Consider the following 22599-nt stretch of genomic DNA (forward strand, 5'->3'; position numbering starts at 1 on the left):
CGTTTCATTGCTGCGGCTGCCAAAAAGATCATTTTCAAAATTTAGGTTTTTTTTTTTTGAGTCGCTTATCCTCACGAGGGTCGCGAGAGTTTTGGAGCCTATCCCAGCTGTCTGGGCCAGGTGGCAGGATAACGCTTACCCCGAGAGCAGCCAGCTGTTATCTAACTTTTAGGTCCAGGGGAGTTGAAATGCTACCATTTAAAAAAAATCAAAATAAAAAATAAAAATGACATTCGTTAGAGGGGAAAAAAGTTTCCATAATACATCCATCCATCCATCCATCCATCCATTTTGTTTCCTGCTTATCCTCACAAGGGTCGGGGGGAGTGCTGGAGCCTATCCCAGCTGTCAAAGGGCAGGAGGCGGGGCACACACTGAACTGGTTGCCAGCCAATCGCAGGGCACATCGAAACAAACACCCGCACTCACAATCACACCTCGGGGCAATTTCGAGTGTCCAATGAATGTTGCGTGATTTTGGGATGTGGGAGGAAACCGCAGTGCCCGGAGAAAACCCACGCAGGCACGGGGAGAGAACATGCAAACTCCACATTAGCAGGACCGAGATTTGAACCAGAACTGCGAGGCCAACGCGCTACTGTTCTGCCTTGAATTATTGGAGGAGGTGATGTGGATTCAAACATGTTTTGGATCCAATTTGGTGTGCGACACCTTGAGCTGGTGGACACCATCCAGCATTGTGAATATGAAATGTGGATTTAGTGTGTGTGTGTGCTGGCCGCTGCTTTGGCACTTCCTTTCGGATGCCTCATCGTGGTTTTTAGCGCTCGTGCGTTGCGTTTTTTTTTTTTAACGGCGGGCGTAAAAGCGTCACAAAGTGTTGTGGGCTCTCTCCGGCTGACAGAAGGCCGCGTCTCGCAATTAGTGCGTGGAATTAGTTCCATTTCAGTACAATCTCGCCATCTGTCACCACGGATGAATATTTCACTCCGGCTCTGTTTGGTTTTTGACGCCGCGTTCAATGGACGCCGTGCGGGGAACGTAACCAAATACACGCCGAGACAAGAAGCGACCACAAAGCCCCGACTGGCTCCGGCTAATACCTTTTGGAAATGGAAATCATCTTTAGAAATAAAGATTATTTGTGTGCGGGGGGGGGGGCAAATGCCTGCGGCACCAGAGATTGCCAGGGTTCCCCCCAAATGCCTCATAAAAACAGATTTATACTGCTTGCTAAAATTTAAAGCAATTATTGTATCATCGTTTGCCTAAAAAATGAGGGGCGGAGCGGTTCACAACTGACAAGGGTTCAGTTGGGATCTTGGTTCTGTGGTCATGGACTTCTGTCCGTCTCACTCCAAAACCAGTAAAAATAAACGCATCATTAGCCTGTTAGCATAATTGCTGAAGTCATTTTTTTAATTTCACATTTGGCTTACAGGTCTCATCCTTGCACTTAGTGGCCAATTTCAAATTGAAAGATAATAACCACTCTAATTTTATTGTATTAATTTAGAAGATTCAACACAGTTCAAATGTCTTATTAGTATTATACGTTTGTAATTTATTAATTCATACTCATTTGTTGCGTGGGTAGTTAATAATTGTGATTGAGTCAGAGTTGCTGTTCAACCTGCTGCCTTCTTGGCTCGGTCACCGTTGCAAAAAAGATGTTTTTTCCAAACTATTTCTACAAATATATATATATATATATATATATATATATATAGGGAGAGAGGAGAGAGAGAGAGAAAACTAGAAATTCTGGTGGTTTGGATTAAAAATGTATCCAATGGCTCATGTCATATGTACTGTACCTTGACAATATGATGTTAAACCTCTACCATGTAATGTTTTTTTATTTGATTTTATCGGCAATTACGAAATTTGACGGGCGCCGCCACTTTGGCGAGTCACATGACCTGCGTGCGCGGATGTGACATGATAGCTGCGGCAACAAAGGCTCGCTTCGGTTGGGAAACAATTGTGGCCAGCGCTCGCCAGAGCGCGCTCGTCAGACTCCGCGTCGTTCCCGTCCCGAAGAACTGTCGGAATGTTCAACATTATTTACAGCCACAGGTTCAAATCTGCATGGACGTATTCCTCCGTCTTCTCGATCGACCGATACTGCTATTCCTTCATCAGATGAGGATAAATCTGAGAAATCAGCGCTGACCATAATTGCATCCCATCGTAATCGAGCTTTTGGTCCGGCACATAGTACGGCACCGCCCATGAAATTTCGTCATTGCCGATTAAAAAAAATCTTCTCAAAAAAAGATTAAATGGGAGAGGATTAACATCACGTTGCCAAGGTGCACAGTACATATGACGTTGTGGTGTTTACATAATTCACCCGCGGGACATCGAGTTGGGGTGCGGGGTTCCGCACGGACTGTTTTTGTTGTTGCGCTTCCGGAGGAAAGGTTAAGAGAGTTCCCGCCGTTATGCGAGTAGTTTGGTGATGTCGAACAATAAAGCAAGTTCTGTTTCTGTGTCCGACACTTTTTCTCCGGCGCTACAACGTGACCTATTGGATACAAACCACCGGAATTTCCCTTTAACTTGCTTAAATAAAGGCAAAACAAATAATAACGTCAATGTTGTTTTTGAAAACCAAGAAAAAACAAAACCAGCAAAGGAGTGAAGTCCAATTTCCTCCATTTCCGACTTGGACAAAAGAAGATCTACACAAAAATAAAGAATGCCCCTCCCGAAATATTTAGCAAGCACTTTTTAAAAAATGTATTGAGTTCAACAAGACTTACCGGTAGACAATTTTGCTATCAGGCTAACAATTATCATTATTCATTTTTTTTTGTGAGCTCCCAAAACTTTGAGCGCAGGCTTTTAGGGCTTTGGGCTCAACATTTTTTTTTTTTTTTTCAATTTCGCGGTGACGATTACGACCGGTGTAGGTGTACAAGGTCGAGCTTTATTCAACTCGTAGCTCATGCGGATTTCGTGGTGAATCTTACGTACACGGCCGCACACCACAAATCATGCGAATTCTGAACATTTCCAAACGTAGCCTGCGTGGAAGATTTTTGTCGCGGCAGGCGTGATGTCTAGCGCAGCGGCAAATGTTGATTTTAGATTAGCAAAATACTTTCATTTCTGGTAAAGGAAACAAGTATATTATTCATATTGCGCAATGGGAGAACCACCAACTTTGTGTTTTTTCCCTCCGTTATTTTGACATATAATTTGCTTTATGTTATAAGGATTTTTTTTGCTCTCTATAAGGATTTTTTTTGCTAGTTTATGTATGTTTCTTCTCTGCGCGCCTTACGCGGCTCAGATTTTCCGCGTCCAGCCTTGCGAGCGCCGTCCACGCGCATTTTAGCGGATCTCGTCGGCTCGAGGAGGTCGCCGGCGCTGAGGTCGGCGTTGTCACGTTGGGAAATTCCGTAATTGCTTTTCATCTGCGCGGCTCCTGTCACGAGAGCCGAACGGTGGACATCTGAGCTGCATTCTTCATCCGTTCAGATTGGGATCAAGGTGGTTATGATTTGATCTTCTGTTGCTTCTTTTCTTTTCCGGCGCTCCGAAAAAAGGCAAAGTTTTCAGACTGGTTCATTTGAGGACGGTTCTTCCGGGTTTCCTCTCCCGCTGCGGGGTACCTGCTTACCTCGCTCGCTTTTGATGCTTTTTCCATTCCTATGAAAATATACAACTTCATAAAAATCCGTTCCAGACTAAGCAATAGTCGCAAAGTAAAGGAGTTGATTTGATACACGTACTTTTACAGGAATCTTCCACTATCTGTCCTTTTCCTTCTCTCTAAGTACTTTTGCTAGCTCTGCCAAATATTGACATGCATACATTACGTATCTAATATGTATCGCCTGTCTCGGAGTGCAAGTGAAGCATAAACACAGAGTTGAAAACAAAGAACCCCTGCAATATACATATTTTGAATTGAAATATCGAACGCCCCCAAACTAAGATGAGCCGAGTGAAGTGGGAAAGTGTAATGATTTTTTTTTGTTTGGACTTACATAACGGAACGCATGAAGTGTTGTTCACTTAGACGGATTGTGATTGTCACGCATTTCCAGAGTTCCGAGAAAAGCAACTTTTTTTGGGACAAGAAATGTGTTCGTTTAACCTCGCAGTTATCATCGTTAGACGATAACACCGGAAGTGGAGGAGTAATTGTTGGATTCCTACGCGAAGGCCCGTCTCCAAGAGTGTCGTCGTCGTCGTGTGGGGCGTTCCTTTAAGTGGTGCACTATGCACACGTGGCCGAGCAACGCCGCGTGCAATCAAGCTTCTAATGGCTAAAGCATGCGTTCCGGCTCGGCTCCTGTTCTCGAGACCAGACCCGCTTTCGGGTTGACGCGTGCCCGCGTGATGCAAATCTGTGAGATGAGAGCATTGACATTGCAGGACTTTACAAAAAAAAAAAAAAAAAAGTATATATATATTTTTTTTCACAGATATAAAGCCAATCCCAATTCCTCTCCTTAGTCCTTTCCCTCCATCGTGTAGTGTCGTCTGTTGGTCGTTTGATGAATTCGGATTGTGGTCTTTGACCTGATCTGTGTGCACAGTACCTGGAGACCACTTTGGCAGTGCTTGGGTGCTGTATAAATACAATGAAATTTGAATTTAGGGAGGCCACTCGCCCGATCGATTGCGAAGCAACGCTCAGACAGGCGGAGGATCGCTTTCGATTTTTTTATTTTATTTTTTTTTAATATGGAGCAATGTAAGGCTCTTATATAACCAAGTTACATGCTGGAAAAAAAAAAAAAAGAGTGTCGCTTCTGCATTCAAATGCAGCATTTTGGTCACACGGGCCAGCGAGACAATCAGTGTAATTCTGGAGATTGGAGCATATCGGTTGTGCAGATACCGCAATAAGCGTGGCAGGCGTGTTGCGGAGGTCCACGTTCCCATAGAAGGCAACGCGTGGACACCAAATTGAAGTCATGAAGTGTTCATTTCTCAGTCATGATGTTTACTGTTTTGACGACAGCTCATGCACGTGACGGCGCCGTATTGCCGGTCAAAAAGAGCTGCTCGACGGTGTGGGGGACATCGAACCGGAGGAGAATATTCACAATGCCCGAGACTTGTTGTGCAGTTTGTTGTTACAACAGACGAGACGGATATTCAAAAAAAAAAGTCATTCTATAGAATACCAGCTGAAAAAAACCCAGAAAAGATCGATGAATTTAGGCAATTAAACGTGATGGATGGTGCCCAACCAAAATACACACATGACTGTGTAACGATCACTTCATTTCAGGTACAAATTATTCTTCTCAATCTCAAATTCACAACAAGTATTTATAATGGCAAGTTGGATCATTTGAGAACAATGCGCTTAAAAAAGAAAAAAACGACAGGGAGTTGTCTCCAACGTACACGGAAGCGTGTTGCGGCCACACGTTAAACCTCTCCCCAACAGACTTTTTTTTTTTTTTTTTTAATATTCATTGTTCTCAAATGAGTCCAATGCATATTTAAAAAAAAAAAAAAAGAAAATAAACCATTGGTCACACAGAGGTGGTTTACGTAGGTTAACACTCTTCTGTGTAGGGAGAGTGAAGCCTATCCCAGCAGTTTTATCCAGTTGTCCAAGACAAGCGGAAGCGCGTTAACGATCCAATTTATTATTCATCCTCTATGGCAAGTGTCTCTCATTTTTCCACGTACCTTCGTTTATTATCACCTTCTAAATGTTTTACGGCATCGGACAAAACTCTGGCCGTCGCGCTATAAGATGTATTTTCAACCGACTTAGCATTGAAGAATGCTTTGTTTGACCGTCACTTCCGGCCAGTGACGTGATTTGATGACGTAGGTGCACGAGCTCTATAAACTTATCAGTACACATTTTTTGTTTGTATATGAAATTGACTCCCTGTTCCCTTGTCATAATTGTATGCTGTTTCACACAACGGTATGTTGTTTTGGTTTTCTTGCCATCCACGCACGCGGATGGCGCTCATGACTTTGACCTCCCTAGCTTAGCGTCGCAGAGCTCAAAATGGCCGACCGATGCATATCTATGGCGATCGCTGCCTGGTCAAGCGACCTCGCTGACGCAAAGATAATTTTTAAGCGCAATGACTCGTTGTTTATCACGAAAACAATATCGAGTCACTTTTACTACCACAATGTTGTGAGTTCCCTCTTAGACGCCGTCCCCATCTTGATTCCGCTTTCCCAACAGTTCCCACAGACTCCGCGTGCTCGTCTTTTACTGTTTACTCACAAAGCGAACACTCCAACGGGTTTTTTGAGTGACTGTTAGTCGTCTGACTGTCAAGGGTTCAGCCTGCTGCCGATTCACGCTCCCGACTCAGCCGCGTTCGAAGTCGCTGTCTGAGGAAGCGAAGGCACGGCGGGGAAACGAGTGGACGAGGAGACGGCGACCGGACGGCGAACTGTTGATTCCTGGCAAATAGAAATAAACAAAACCCGATCGCCACGGTGGCTCACGGAATGAATGGCAAGAGGAGGTTGGTGCAAAGGACGCTGGGGAACATTTTGGGATATTGTCGGTGCAGCAACCAAAAATCAATAAAAACTCACAACCCCAGGAAGTGCAGCGTTACTTTGTGCTAAAGATAGCTTTCATTGGTTTATTACCGTGTTATTATGATTACTTTATTATGCTTGTTTTATTGGTCCGCCAGCCCCCATATGCAGCCGTGGAATTTTTCACATTTGAAAATGATTTCGGGGACCCCCGAGCTGTAGCCACGCGGGGGGATCCGAGTTTGAGAATCTCTCCGTTGGATGGATACTCGCCGCTTGCAACGTGAGAGAAGAAGATTGATCAGCTGTAAATATGAAACACGTATACACACATCAGGGAACATGCCTGTTATTGGTTCTGTGTGCGTGTGTGTGTGTGTGTGTGCGGTGGATTATGGCGGCTCTGTTTGTCGGCCCAAATTCAATGTTGAATATCGCTTGAAAAATGAATATGGTTCCCTTTAGTGGATCTAAAAAATATCACTTGAATAAAAGATTTGAATGATTATATATTGTGGTTAAGACTAATTTAGGTAACAAATGCTATTTTTCCCATTGTTAAATCCACGTGAAATTAATCTTTTAAACTGTATTTCAGATCATTGTGCAGGACACTTTGTCTAATAATAAAAATGTATTTGACGGTTAATTTGGTCCTGCATTTGACATTTTCTTTTCCTTGGGACACAAACGTGTCGTGAGCAAGGGTTGGCCAGGCACCGGTCACAGCTGTTCCACATTCGGACTGTGACTAGACGGGCATTTAAGTTGGAGTTTTTGTCGCTGGCATTTGCCAGTTTGTTGCCTTGCGTTAGTGAGTTGCATTCACTGCCCCGTGGGACTCTCCGCTTCTACGAGTAAGTTGGAGTAACCCTAGTCACAGCCATTCTGTGCCCTTTTAGTTTGACCCTGTCCTGTTGAGTTTGATAGTTTCCCGTGTAGTCATCGGACCTCGCTGTATGTCTTTTGGATCCCGCCTAGCCTAGCGTTTCTGAGCCTCTGCCTTGTCGAACTCCTACACCGTTTCCGGAATAAACCACATTGAACATTATGCCTCCGCCTCGAAGTCCTGCATTTGACACCCTTTCAGTGACATGGCCTAAATGGTCAAATTTGCACCCTCCGTATTTTCCTTTTCTTTCGTTCTTTTTATTTTGTTGGTGTGCCAAACCTAAACCAAGCTAAAATGCTGCATGATCTTATTCAAACTTGGATGAGCAAGATTTCAATATATTTTGAAATTCCATCTCATACATGAACCCCATTATTTTGTCGCTCTGGTTTCTCGTTCAAGACCTACGCGTACCTCTGGACTTTGTCCTGTAGTTGTCCATGCCATCAGCTCCGTCAAAGTTGCTTGCGCGTCTTCAATTTCATCCTTCCATGACTTCACACTTTTTTTTAAAAGAGTACCCGGGAAGACTCGTGTATGTGTATTTCAAACGGCAAATTCACGCCTGTGGGACGTTCCAAACCGCATTCACGCCGTGCATTGCGTGTACTTTGCTGGCTTTTTTCCGTGACTCCGTGCTGCAGACTTTGCGCTCCTCTGGAAATTTTTTACGGATTGATGCCGACCAATGAATAACATCCTCTTCAATCATTACCAAGCATTCTGTTGATCAACAGACCGGCCGAGCGACCAATCAATAGACTAATTAGCTAAAGAGCCATCCAATTGACCAGGTTATCGATAAATCAACTACCTAACCAAGCAAACGCATTCCTAGCAGTTGTCTTGTCCCCCCTCCTCCCCGTTTTTCCCCGTTTTGTTTATGTCTCTATGTTTGTGCACCCTCAGCTCCGAGGCGGCCCTCGTGGCCGGGATGCCACTGCGTGCCGTGCCAGTCGGTGGCGGACGGTGAGGCCCAGGAGGAGGGGGCCGAGTCCAGGAGGCTGAGGGGCGGCGGCGGCGCGCACCAGGCCGGGGACATGAACCTCTGCTGGAATGAGATCAAACGCAAGTCGCACAACATCCGGTAAGAGGGGCGCTCACGTGTTAAAAACGGGATCTTCGTCTCTATGGCGACAGGAATGACATAACGCTGAGAAAATGAACGTTTTGCAAAGGTTGCTGTTCATATGGTGACGCTGAACTCAACTAGTAGCACTTTCGGGAACAATTCTATCAAAAAAAGACTTCAGGCTTTTTATTGACACTCCCAGTTGAAGTTTACTCTCAAACTAGGCATTCAACAAAATGGAATTGTTGATCATTTAAATTTGCTAAATCAATACCAACACGTAACGGTCCGTGTCACAAAGTTACAATAACTTAACAAACTGATATTTGAACACACGTATTTATTTATTTATATTTTAGGCTAGGGTTGGAACAGTTTTGCCATCATTTCTGGACTATACGGCGCACCTGATTATAAGCAGACGTCGCAGGGCGCATGGAGACAGACAACCGGTCGCACTCACAATCACACCTAGGGGCAATTTAGAGTGTCCAATTAAAGGTGGCGTGTTTTTGGGATGTGGGAGGAAACCGGAGTGCTCACCCGGAGAAAACCCACGCAGGCACGTGGAGAACATGAAAACTCCACACAGGCGGGGCCAGGATCGAACACTGGACCTCAGAACTGTGAGGCCAACCAACACTGCCCTCTATCTATCTATCTGTCTATCTATCTATCTATCTATCTATCTATCTATCTATCTATCTATCTATCTATCTATCTATCTATCTATCTATCTATCTATCTATCTATCTATCTATCTATCTATCTATCTATCTATCTATCTATCTATCTATCTATCTATCTATCTATCTATCTATCTATCTATCTATCTATCTATCTATCTATCTATCTAAAATGTATTTGGCTATCTCTCTCTCTCTCTCTCTCTCTCTCTCTCTCTCTAAATGGCCTCTCTAAATACAGTCATGCTTTTATGTCGGGATCATGCCGGTCGAAAAATATTATCCACACACACACAGACAATCATACACGCGCGCGTCTATCCCCCATTAGAATCCAAGCTAATGATGTGTCGCATTTGTGTATGGCGGCTAACCGCGTGCGTGTTTTCCATTTACTCCCCGCCGAGTCAGCTTTATTCATCATTGATAGCAAACTAATGCCGCCTTTATTGTGTACGCGTTGGCCAGCGCCAAACTATTAGACGCCACTCACGTCGCTCTCTAATGCCCGACTGGAGACCGTCCAGGTTTTGCCGCATCATTTCCGACCCCCCCCGCGACTCCACTCCTGGGATCCTGTTCAGACAATCGCCCGCCTCCCACTTAATGGCTTACTTGACCCCGGTGCGTCGAATGCGGAACTGGGCGGATGGCGGGGGCAGGACAGTTGTGAAATTGGTTAAGACAGTTTCCCCCGCAGCTTCCGTGTAATTAGATCACCAAGTAGGAGAGAGCAAGTGGAGTGGGGGGGCAGAATAAGCACAGCAGTGAATTGATAGGGAGGGGGAGAGAGGGTAAAGCCGGAAAAGCCAGATGCTCCTAAATCATCCCAGAGTGATGCTGCGAAAGAGGGAGCTAAGTAGAAAGAGTGGGAGAACGTGGACGAGCTCGGTGACCTTGACGGGAAAATCAGTTTTTGTGAGTTGGGGGGTGACATGCGCCGTGGCCTTCGCTTCGTAATAGCCCCCCCCCCCTCGACATTGAGCGACAGCCGGTCGAGCCAATAAAATCCGAGCCCGCTGTCCCAAAAGCGGTGGTCCTCAAAGGTTTTGACAACAAGTACTCTGGCAAAAAAAAAAAATAAAAAAAAATACCAAGTACAAGCAGAGTGACCAATCTTAAAGTATATATCTATCTTATTGTAAAGTCGCTCTAACTTTATGCACATTGGAACAATAACATCCTATTTTTCAGTATGAAACATACTTTTGAAATACAAAATACTGCCCTGTGCCACCTCCACCTCATTGACGCTAATTAAACGACCCATTTGAGCCTTGCGTGTCGTATTGTCAGTTGCTAGTTGTGTTGTGTTTGAGACTGCATTCTTGGGTGTGTGAGTCCGCAAACGTCTTGTTCGTGTATCTCCCTCGTCACAGCATTCCTGTGCCACTTTAGCCGAGTCCTGTTTTTCCTTGTAGTTATCGGACCTCGTTTCAGGCTCCAGGGAGAATAGACGGCGAGGGTGGATGACTTCAAATACTTGGGGTCAACAATACGGAGCAATGGAGAGTGGAGTAAGAAAGTGAAGAAACGGGTCCAAGCGGGGAGGTACTGTTGGCGGAAGGTGTCTGGTGTTCTATGTGACAGAAGAGTCTCCGCTAGGATGAAGGGCAAAGTTTATAAAACAGCGGTGAGGTCGGCCATGATGGACAGATTAGAGACGGTGGCACTGAAGATGCAACAGGAAGCCGAACTGGAGGTGGCAGAAATGAAGATGTTGAGGTTCTCGCTTGGATAGGATTAGAAATGAGCTCTGCAGAGGGACAGCCAAAGTTGGAGGTTTTGGAGACGAGGCTCGAGAGAGCAGACTTCGATGGTTTGGACATGTCCAGAGGCCGGAGAGAGTCGTCAGTATGTTGGTAGAAGGGTGCAAAAGATTGGGGGCGAAGACCAAAGAAATGAGGACAGTTGGGTGTTAGAGAGGAAGATGCACAAGATAGGCTTAGATGGAAAAAGATGACACACTGTGGTGACCCGTAACGGGACAAGCCGAAAGGAAAAGAAGAAGCCTTTTTTGCTACGTGTTTTTATTGTGCTTCTGCCTTTTTGGACCCTCTACCTGTGTATCACCTCTGACACAATGAAACTACCTTTGAAAATCATGTCCCTGCCTCAGAGTCCTGCATTTGGGTCCTACTCCTTGCCGCATGCTTGTGATGTATTCCCTCGTTAAATTTTGACTTTAGAATCGTAATATTCCAATTTCACATACATTAGTTTTAATCCCAACTAAAATAAGTCTTTATTGTAATATTGGAGGGCGGCACGGTGGCTCAGCTGGTAAAGCGTTGGCCTCACAGTTCTGAGGTCCTGGGTTCAATCCCGGCCCCGCCTGTGTGGAGTTTGCATGTTCTCCCGGTGCCTGCGTGGGTTTTCTCCGGGCACCCCGATTTCCTCCCACATCCCAAAAAAAATGCAACATGAATTGGAGACTCTAAATTGTCCTTAGGTGTGATTGTGAATGCGATTGGTCGTTTGTCTCCATGTGCCCTGCGATTGGCTGGCAACCAGTTCAGGGTGTAGCGAGCTGGGATAGGCTCCAGCATTCCCTGCAACCCTTGTGAGGATAAGCGGCAAAGCAAATGCATGGATGGATGTAATATGGGAACTTTTTTGCCTCGAAAGAATGTAATTTTTAATTTTTTTTTTCCAACTCCCCTGGACCTAAAAAGTTAGATAACGGCTGGCTGCTCTCGGGCTGAGCGTCCTCCCGCAACTTGGCCCGGAATGAAAGTGAACTCCACCTGCTCCAAAAGCGACTTCCAAAAAGGAAGCCGGAAAACACCCGCGTGTCGCGTTTTCTCGGGAGGAGGCGGAAAATAACAGGTGGAATCGGCGCTATCGAAGATAAGAGCGACGCCGGGAGATATGCAATGTTTATGCGTGGCACGGAACTTATCAGTGTGACACAGTGTCGGTGAGCTAATTGGACTCCGAGATGATAACAAAAGGTTGGCTGTGTGATGGCTTTTTGTGATGGTCAACGCGAAAGGGAGGACGTCTCATTAAATGACACTCGTGCAAACGCACACGGGCGGGCGTCGAAGTGTGGGCGCGTGTCTGGCGGTGGGAGGGCTGAACTTTTGTTCGGGTTTAGATAAACCAGTTGTAAAGCTGACAATAAAAACCAAGATTAAAAATATATATTTAGCTTTGAAAGTACGTTAATAAGGTTACTTGAATTCATTTGTGACCGCCTAAGTAATACTCGAGGCTGGTGTTGGTCTCCAGATGCCATTTTTTTTTTTCGTTGTAAGTCTTGACGTTGTCTCGGCGTCAACTCCCAAAAGTCTTGCGCCTGCCTCAGTCTCGGACTCTGCCTGTGCACTCATAACCGGTTGAAACCAGCACAGAGCTGCCATTTTTCAACTTCATTATGTTTCTTAAACGCAACCAAGGTCCTCTTTCAACCTTAATTCTTAAATGCAAACAAATTTTTGTTGTTGTTGCAAGACAACATCAATTCGTCACATTTTTTTTTTAAATCACAGTTTTTAAATATTTGTAATGAAATGAATTGCTATTCCATGTTTTGAATTATTCAATTAAAATTAAATGAAAATTAATTAATATGATTTAATTATTATTGAATATTTTTCATTTTCATTGATATTAGATGTTTTATTTGTATTTTTCCATTTTATTGTCCCAAAAAGAATAAGCGGAAATCAAGGAATGGAAAACTGAGGGAAAAGTCTCGAGAAATGAGATTCAGAAGGTAATAACAGAAACCGAAATAAGCCCCCTTTTTGTCCTATTCACGGACGGGCTCTTGCTGGCCCATTATGAGACTTAAGTGGTCTGGATCCATTACCTTATGCGAGCTGTCCACATTAGGCCTATGCTTCATTCAATCTCATACCAATAACGGACTTATTTTTGATGGCATAAAGACGCTCGCAGCGAGGGTCTTTATACTTCAGGAGGCTTACGTACTGTACCAGCTCCCACAATTTGACGCTACGGCGTCAGCGCACGCGTTAAGCCGCGTTTGAGTCATCGTGACGTTACCGGCAACGTGGCGCTGCGTGTTGGTTGTGTATTGCGGACGGCGTCGTATATTTATTTTTCATTCACAACCGAAAGAGTACGGTACCTGTCGGGACACAGCAGCAGTTAGCCAGTGAGTAAGAACCGAATACAAGTCCAAAAATGTAACGTGAACATCTGCTCTATATTGCGAACTTACATATGCGCCTAAGTGCACAGGTGTCAAAGTCAAGGCCCGGGGGGCCAGATCCGTCTCGTCACATGATTTTATGTGGTCCACGAAGGCAAATCATACGTGGCAACTTCCATGATTCTTGTTCAAATCCAGACCGAAATTTCAAATTGTCATATTGTAAGGTATAATTAATGTTGAGATATTGCAAGCTCGATTTGCCCGGAGTTCCTAAAGGCTCTGGATTTTGTGGGGCTGTCGTGGTTGACACGCATCTGCAGCATCGCGTGGACCTTTGGGACAGTGCCTCTAAATTGGCAGACTGGGGTGGTGGTCCCCCTTTTCAAGAAGGGTGACCGGAGGAGCCAGATGAGGTGGCTGGGGCATCTGATTCGGATGCCTCCCAGACGCCTCCCTGGTGAGGTGTTCCGGGCACGTCCCACGGGAAAGAGACCCTGGTGATGACCCAGGACACGCTGGAGAGAATATGTCTCCCGGCTGGATTGGGAAAGCCTCGGGATCCCTCCGGAAGAGCTGAAAGAAGTGGCTGGGGAAAGGGAAGTCTGGGTATCCCTGCTGAAGCTACTTCCCCCGCGACCCGACCCGTGCCGGAGAAGCGGTAGAAGATGGATGGATGGATGGATGGACTACAAACATTTTTGTTGTGTCTTATTTCTGGGGAGTTGGGAACAGATTATTGGCATCTCCATTCACTCAAATGGGGAAAGCCGCTTTGAGATACAAATGCCTTGAGTTAGGAGCGTGACAAAAGGAAAAAATTAAACTCCCATCTCGAGGTACCACTGTAGTGTTGGTGTTTTTTCTTGGATTTTTTGGGGAGAAGCGGTAGATAATGGATGGATTGGATGGATGGATGAATATCGCAAGCATTTTTTTTTTGTTACCTTGATTTGTGATTGCAAAACTACTTCATAAATTTCACATGTATGAATATGATGAGGCGCCCACTGAAGGAACTATAATGTGGCCCGTGACAAAAATGAGTTTAATAAGATCACAAGGCGAAGATAAAAAAAAATATTTAAATTGCTGATATTGTGGCAAGCTAATTTCGATTTTGTCAGGGGGCGTGGCCAGGCCCAGCAGCTCCTCACTTGCGGTTCATTGTGGCTAATGATGCCAATAATATTTAAGATTTGCGTGTTGTATTGTCAGTTGCCAGCGTTCCGGTGCCACCACAGCCAAGTTTAGCAAAGCCTTGTTTTTGCCTCGTAACTACCTATCCGACCTGGTTTTGGTGTTTTTGGACCTTACCTTCGGCCACGTGTTTTTTGTGCCTGTGCCATTTTTGGACTCCTCACCTGCCCGGAATAAGACCGCCCTCGACATCAGGCCGCTGCCTCGGAGTCCCGCATTTGGGTCCGACCCGACGTCCCGTACTCGTGGCGGACTTCGAACGCCGTCGTCATCACCATTGCCGAGGGAGTGATGCTGAAAACGGATCGGGGAGTTGCGCGCGGCCCGCTTTCCAATCGCGGCTACGCCGACGCACTGACGCACGTCGTCTTCGGTGTCACGTAGCGAGCTGCCCGCCGTGCACACCGCGGGGACTGGCCACTCTGCTTGGGCGTGGGCGGCCATGTGAGGAATGAATCTTTGGGCTCGGCTCACGTCGCCGTGGATCGCCCCCCGCCCCCTTCCCTTCCCCCACCCCACCGCATGTCTGTCTGAGTAATGAGGCGACACTTCAGGCCCCGTTTTCGTCACTGTCTCTTTTGGTCATCTCGGCGTTGATTCCCAAATATAGCCATACCGTCATGGAGGTTGCCTCCTTCCTTTCTTCCTTCCTTCCTTTGGTCCTCTGCCCTTTGGGGGTTTTGTGCCCCATTTTCTGAGCATCGTCTCTGGGCAAGCTCCTGTGTTGTGTCTGCGGGATGAACAGATCCATTTTAGATGTTTGTGTTGCTTCTATTGTTTGTTGTTGGAAGTATTTAAAAAAAAACAAAAACTGATGAATAGCATACTTGTCATTGTACAGTTAGTTGTATCTCTTCCTGCAAATTCATATTTGCACAAATTCACGCAACATTAAAGTCCTTGTGAAGTGAAAAATTTGACACACCAAACAGTGTTAAGTGTGGCAAATATGAAATGATTAAAAAAAAAAATCAAGTATATAAAATGAAGTAAAGGGAAGCCTCGGTTTTCAAACAAAAATTTCAAGATTTTTTTTTTGCTTCCGTTTTCGGTCCTCGAACGCCCCCCGGAAAAAAAATGGGAAATGACGTAACGCGCGTGGCACACTTTTGTTATTGTGTATAACGCAGCCTCTGTACACAGACGTGTCCCGGTAGTGACTGTTGTTGGTCCCAAGTGCTGACACCAAAGCCATCTGTGCCAGGTGGAACGAAATCCATAATTTTGTCAAACTTCATCACCCCAATAAATTTGAATGTAGCAGAGCGCGCCAAAATTTTAATGACGTCGCGATGAGCCGCTCCACTTCAGAAATGTTTTTAAGAGACGGCAGAAACAAATGACATTAGATCCGTTTTTTTGTTCAAAGGGGGGGAGTCACCTCTCCCAAAGACATTTGATACGTACAGTTGTCGAAACATTTTTTTGTTTAACTCGAGTGACGAATGTTTTGTTACTTTTTGTAAAAACAAAAAAAGCTCCCCCCCCTCATTATTGTTTGTTTATTCTGCACTTTTGTTAAAAAAAAGTTGACAAGGCTGGGGGCTGAGTCGCTACAGAAACGACAAAGCACTCCCAGCCTAGCGTACACTACTACTAAAGCATACATTTTAAGCAAAAAAAAAATATATATTTCTTCAATGATTTTATTGTATAAAGTATTTAAACTATTCTTGTATTTCTACTACGCACTTTAATATCAGGAAAAGCTCAAAAAATGCTTTTAAAAGCCTAATATTTTAGGCTTGGAACGCATTATTTCTTTTTCCATTCATTGTAATGGGAAAGAATGATTCGGTCTTTGAAAAATTCACTTTTCGAACAGATTGTGGTCGAGAACCGAGGCATCACTGTACCAAAATTGGAGAGCCAGCAGTCGGACGCTGTAGCCACCCCCCGTCCCTCCGGAATATGCTGAAAACATACTCGACTCTAATTTCAGCTGTCACTCAAACATGTTATTGGTTCAATATAGTATGTTCTCCAATGTCTGTAGTGGGAACCACAGGCTGATTAACATGTGCGGCTATATTTCATAAAAATGTTCACTTTCCCTGCTGAAGTGTCTCTGTTATGAGAACCCACACGCGACGTTGGAGAAGTGGGCCAAGTTATTATTACCACGTAAAGCGATAGCAATGCGTAGCGACTGATGAAATGACGCCGCTCCGCGTTTGTATAATGGCGGGGGGGGGGGGGGGGGGTGGGGAGTGGTAACTCTCGTCAAAAAGCCCGAGCGGTATTTGGCTTCGCTTTTAGCCGCACCCCAAAAATACGGACAAATGTAAAGACGAAAAGGAGTTGAAAAAGTGAAAAAGAAATCTTTCTTTCTTTCTTTCAGGAGAATGCAGGCATTCGAATTCTTTGGTCATTTTTGACAGCCGGCTTTGATTTCTATTCAGTCTTTTTGCTAAAATTGTAATTTAATTTTACCCATATGTATTTTTTTCATCTATTATTGTTGTAGAATACGTTTGAGTTGCTGACATTGTTCAAGATAAGAGTCGAGGGAAAGTGTGAAAACCAAAAATGAATCTTGGTTTGTTGGCTTCCGGCCACGCTACCCCGAGAACTCCGAATCCCATCAGATCTTGGAACTGAGCGGGTTTGGCCCTGGTTAGTACTTGGACGGGAAACCGCCTGGGAATACCAGCTGCTGTAAGCTTCTCTCTCCCCGACTAAAACGCAGAGGGGTTGCGTCAGGAAGGGCATCCGGCGTAAAACTGTGCCAAACAAATATGCGTTCATCTGAGATGAGAAGAATCTTGGTTTGTTGGACGAATCATTTAGTAGCTGGGTGGTTCGATCATTGGTTTTGGTAAACCAAGGGTCGTGAGTTCGTATCTCACTGGGGTCTCCACTCCCCCTGAAGGGTTGCGTCAGGAACGGCATCCGGCGTCAAAACTGTGCCAAACAAATATGAGCGATTCATCTGAGATGGCACGCAGTGGCGATCCCTACCGGGACAAGGCGAAAGAATCTCTCTACCTCTCTCCTGACTAATCATTGAGTTGGTTCAGATGATTTGTTGACGAATAGAATTTTGTTTAATCTCTTTCGTTTGTTGTTGTAGTTTTTGGATCGCAAAGACCAGATCAGTCAGATGAGTGCCTTTTTGTAAATACTCTAGGACAGTGGTTCCCAAAGTCAACCTGGGCCCGGACCCCTCAGCGAGTCATTCAAAAAGCTCCCGGACCCCCAACCTCAACTTTCGCCGATTAATGTAGTCCTGGACACAGCTATGCCGTTCTGGTACAAAGAAATACTCGATTTTAGTGGCTCACGCGGTCTTGCTTCTTTATTTTTGCTGGAAAGGCCAATTCTCACGTCATGATTAGCTTCCAGATGATTTCATTTTTTCGTCTTCGGATCACGGACCCCCTGGAAAGACGTTTTTCACCCCCCTGTGGGGTCTGTGGACCGCACTTCGGGAACCACTGCTCTAGCATGATCCTCTGGAGTGCTACCGGCAATTTTTGGCATCAGTAAATCACATCCCCGAATTGACACCGGATCTGAGAGCGTCTTTTCTGGAACCTTCTCGTTCAGCATCAAAGGTGATCGGCAACCTTATGAATGAATACGGCGGGGTTTTTATTTTCAGGTTTTGTTCCGCCGCGTTACGCCAAGTATCTGCGCTCGTGTTTTCGTCGTCGAGTCACGGAAAACGTCGGGCAAAGCGATTGATCGTGGCAGCGAGGCTCTCGCGTTCAGAAAGACAGCCGGCGAGTGTTGAGTCGCCTCCGTCAAGCAGAAATTGCCTCGTAATTGCAGAGAAATCATCTTTTTCAGCCCGTTTGAGTCGAGCCTCTTTCATGGGTGTTGAATAACACGCTCGTGTTCATTCTTGTCGAAAAATCGATTGCCATGAAGTCTCATTCCTGCGTGGCGAGCTCGACTGGTGACAGCATTTATTAATCCGAGGGTGAACAATTCATTTTTGCACGTCATTTGCTTATATTTATGATGTTAACTCGTTTTTTTTTTTTAGATTTTCATTCCGCTCGCTCGGTCGTTTTGAACCGTCACCGATTGTAAATAGCTGATTTCGGATTCCCTTCGGCCATCAACTGCAGGGAGCTCCTCAGACCTCCACAACATTTTTCAGTTGAAAAACACCCCAGCGAATGTTCTTGTCACTCAGCGGATGGATTTCCCGCAAATCTCAGGAAGGCCGCGGCGGGGAACGGACGCTTGAGGCCAGACATCAAGTTACGCTCGGCGCGCACAACAAAGCGCCGTTTCCCCGAGTGGCCCACGTCCTCGCCGACGTAATCGTGTTCGCTGTCGTTTGTCAAAAATGAGGCAGACGTCTTCTTTCGCCGGCCGCGACGTCAGATGAGACGCGGCAATGCCGACTGATTAAGTGATCAGAACGCGTTTTTCACGACCGGACCGGCAGGCGACAATCGCGGGACCGCCCGTGTTTTTACGCACTACCGAGTCGAGAGTTGAAAAAGGCCAGAAGGTGGTGTTGCTTTCGATGATCTGCAGCCAATAGTGGGAAAAAGTCATTGGCCGACTTGCAAACCGCTCGATTTGCGGTTCTCCAAATGGGGATCAGGGAGTCTCGGGGGGTCCGTGGGCCTTACGTCGGAGGATTCCACTGAATTATGCGCTATCAAATTTGGTTTTTCTACATCCACTTGGAACCAATTCAGGGTGCCCCCCGCCCCCTGCAAGCTAGGATAGCCTCCGGCAGTCTCCGGGACCCTCGTGAGGATAAGCGGCAAATGAAAATGGATGGATGAACGGAAGATTAAAACATACCTCCTCCGGCTCACTGATCCACAGTCTCCATTGAGATTAGAAACGCCAACAAAGTCATTTATTGACAGGCCATCATCTTTAGAATTTAAGTGCCTGAAAAATATATGAAATCTGGATGCATTTGTATCATGTTAATTTCCACGATTCGCTCGTGCAGTACGTGACGTTCACAGTGAACCTGTGTGGCGATCTTCAAGTTAGAATCTGCCACCAAATGTGGTTTAGTTTTAAACAGGAAATGCTGTATTTGCTGCTTGAATGTTGCTGGCTGAACATTTTTTTGGACAGAATAGAATAGAATAGAATCCCCCTGCAATTTATTTAAAAATTCGTGAGAAAGCCAAACACACACAGTTATGAGTGAATATTTGCACAAAAAGGTTGAGCAGTTTGAACATTAAATATATTGCCTTTGTAGAGGAGGGGCGTCGAACTCATTTTTTGTCGCCGGCCACATTGTAGTTCCGGTTTCCCCTCAGTGGGCCGTTAGGACTGTGAAACCATATAAACCGTTTAGCGCCTCAACACATTGACACTTATTGAAATGTATGAATTACTTTTGGCATCAGAAATCAAGGGTAATGGGTTTTTCAACTGTTGTTGATGTTTGGTAATGTCAAAAATGCTTGCAATACCTCAACGTTATGATTTTATGATATGGCAATTTGAAATTTTGGTACAGTTTTGAACAAAAATCACAGAGGTTGGCGTGATTTGCCATCGCTGGCCACATAAAATGATGTGGCGGGCCGGATCTGGCCCCCAGGCCTTGAGTTTGACACCTGCATTAAATTTTAATACCAGTTTAAAAAGCTTTTACCAATCATTGTATTATGTTTTTTTTGTTTTTTTTTTTTTTTTAAGATTTTACATCGATCTGGTCAGCTTGCTCGGTATCGACCCATAAGTAGCAGTTTACCCTGATCGTATGATCGGCTTTAATGTCACGTTCACCTTTCCGATCCGTGACGTCGTTGATCGGCTCTGAAAAGAAATCCAATCAAAAGCACCATTTTTCATATTTCGAACCGTCATCAAATCTATTATTGTAATCGTGATACAATTTAGACAAGATAGATCAGCAAGCTGCAAAGAGATGAAAAGAAGTTTCCATTTCCATTCCTTTCATTTCCCCGTCTCGCCTCGAAAATGGAGCATCAACCAATAAGTGCATTGATCTCGTCGTTGAATCGCAACCTTGGCTCGCGTGCTCCCCGCAGCGAGTCATCCAATTATAATGTTTCACGAGTGTTGCGTCACCAATGAGACAACAATGCTTTTTGAAAGCGCACTTACTTGCAGAAACAGACTTGGGTTGCTCGTGAGCGAGGGAGCAATTTCCTTGTGTGAACGCATTTCCTCGGCGTGGCGAGTTCGTGCGAGGCACGCCGGACGCCGTCCGACTGCAAACGCGCTGCTCCGATCAATAGTTTGAAGAGCATTTGAAAGAAGGTGGAAACGGGTATTTACTATCAATTATGTGTATAATTTAAAAAGTAAAAAAAAATCTACTACACGTCAACATTTGTTCACTTGTAGGTTTCTGCGGTATAAAAATATGAGCTCGTGCACGTGACGTCACAGTTTGCACGGCGCCATATTACCGGTTAAACCTCGCTGCTCTGCACCGCCGGAGTCGTTGTTTTTAGAACTGTCGGAACGGAGGCAGGACCCAAATGCAGGAGTCGGGAGGCGCAGGTGTAATCCGGGAAAAACGTTTATTATTCCAAGCTCGGGGATCGGGCAGGCAGTCAGGTGCAGCAGCGGTAGTCAGGTCCGCGGACAGGCAGGAGTCGGTACACCGGAGATCGATCAAAGCAGGCAGGAATATCAAAGGAGTCAGGCTTACGGGGTCGGTCGGAGAACAGGCGGAGGTCGGTACCCACGGGAAAACGATCAGAGATACGGGGGTGCCGGAACGGGGCATGAACCGCAACGATCTGGCGCCGGACCAGTCGCCCCCGGGGCCCTATATACACCGGGGCCAATCGGCCAGCATGAGGCGCAGGTGTGCGCCTCCCAATCAGCGCGGCAACCCGCACAGCCAGGACTGGACCGGCAGGACCATGACAGCTGTCGGTTGTCACAACAGACGAGACAGATATTCAAATGGATCATTCTATGGAATACCAGTTGAAAAATACCGGAAAAGATCGATGGATTTCGGCGATTAATCGTGAGGGATGGTGCATAACCAAAATACAGACACGCCCGTGTAGCAATCGCTTCATTGCTGGTAGGAATTATTCTTCTTCTCAATCTAAAATGATTAAGAAGTATTTATAATGCCAAGTTGCCTCATTTGAGAAGAAAGCGTGTTCAAAAAAAAAAAACGTCGGTCACAGGGAGGTTTACGTAGGTTAACGTGTGGCCGCAATCGCTTCCGTGTACGTTCTCAGACTTCCCTTTCCTGACGTCGAACTTAGATCCTGATACACCATTTAAAGGTTCCGCTCGTGGGGACTGGGAGACCTTCTCCGGCTAAAAAATATGTCGTTAACGTGGCGCAGCCTTTCTGTGGACTTTTTTTTTTTTTTTTTGTCATTCTTCAAAATTCTGTAGAGTGCAAAGGAGGAGGGGAAAAAGAGAAGAGCAGAATCGAAAAAGGCTGTGCTCAAAGCCTCCGTTTGGCCCCAAGGCAACGCAGCAGTGAGCTCCTCTCCTGTAACAGCCCAAAACTCTGCTTCAGTCTCCTACGCATTAATTAATCATAGAAGCCAACGCTAAGCTTCACGCCGCAACCTCTCCGACTGATTGGGGAGTTGAATTTCAGTTTGACGATGCTATTTACTTTTGGATGGTACCTGTCAAGGAACGCGGGGGTTGGCGTGCAACTTTCTTCCGCTAAACTGCAGACGAAGGTTGGCAAAGTCACGGCACGTTTTGACATTTCCTAGCTAAAAATTGATGCGAATTCTCCCCCCCGCGCAGCTAGCAACGCCGAGCTTAGCGCCGGCGGATCCTTCGCGCGCCGCTGATCCCGGAAATGAAAAGGTCGGGGATCTTTCATTAGCACAATATGATGGCGATATTAAACTGATCTGATCGCGGCTTCCCTGTGATGGCGTTCCGAGATGTTGCCGCTATTGCTGTGTGTGAAATGATGATAAATTTGGCGACTCGGCGGAGTTCATTTTATTTCAAATGAAGCCGCAGCCGGAATGCGTCTGAACGTGCGACGTCGCCGTACAGGACAAGATGACAAATTCCAGACCTCTGCGCGATACGTGAAAAATCTTTTTCCTTTCGGCTTGTCCCGATTAGGGGTCGCAACGGCGTCATCGTTTTTCCCCATCTAAGCCCATCTCGTGAATCTTCCTCTCTGACACCCACTGTCCTCATTTCCTCCCTCACAACATCCATCCATCCATCCATTTTCTGAGCTGCTTATCCTCACTAG

General features: G+C 45.6%; 1 protein-coding gene across 8 annotated transcripts in view; it reads left to right on the forward strand.

Moving 5' to 3' along the window:
- The window catches only part of drp2 (dystrophin related protein 2), a 144429-nt gene that overhangs the window by 32284 nt on the left and 89546 nt on the right, over nucleotides 1-22599 (forward strand). For 7 of the 8 annotated variants that reach the window (XR_009797219.1, XR_009797217.1, XR_009797218.1 and 4 more), the window contains exon 2: nucleotides 8258-8435. Coding sequence is in view for 5 of the 8 variants with exons in the window: in XM_061835706.1 (XP_061691690.1) it covers nucleotides 8258-8435 (178 nt within the window). In the remaining 3 variants the exon portion in view is untranslated. Of the gene's footprint in view, nucleotides 1-2460; nucleotides 3463-8257; nucleotides 8436-22599 lie in introns of those variants that run through there. The other variant, XM_061835709.1, reaches the window with a different exon arrangement.

The sequence above is a fragment of the Syngnathoides biaculeatus genome, chromosome 11 (genome assembly GCF_019802595.1).
Source record: "Syngnathoides biaculeatus isolate LvHL_M chromosome 11, ASM1980259v1, whole genome shotgun sequence".
Lineage (NCBI taxonomy): Eukaryota > Metazoa > Chordata > Actinopteri > Syngnathiformes > Syngnathidae > Syngnathoides > Syngnathoides biaculeatus.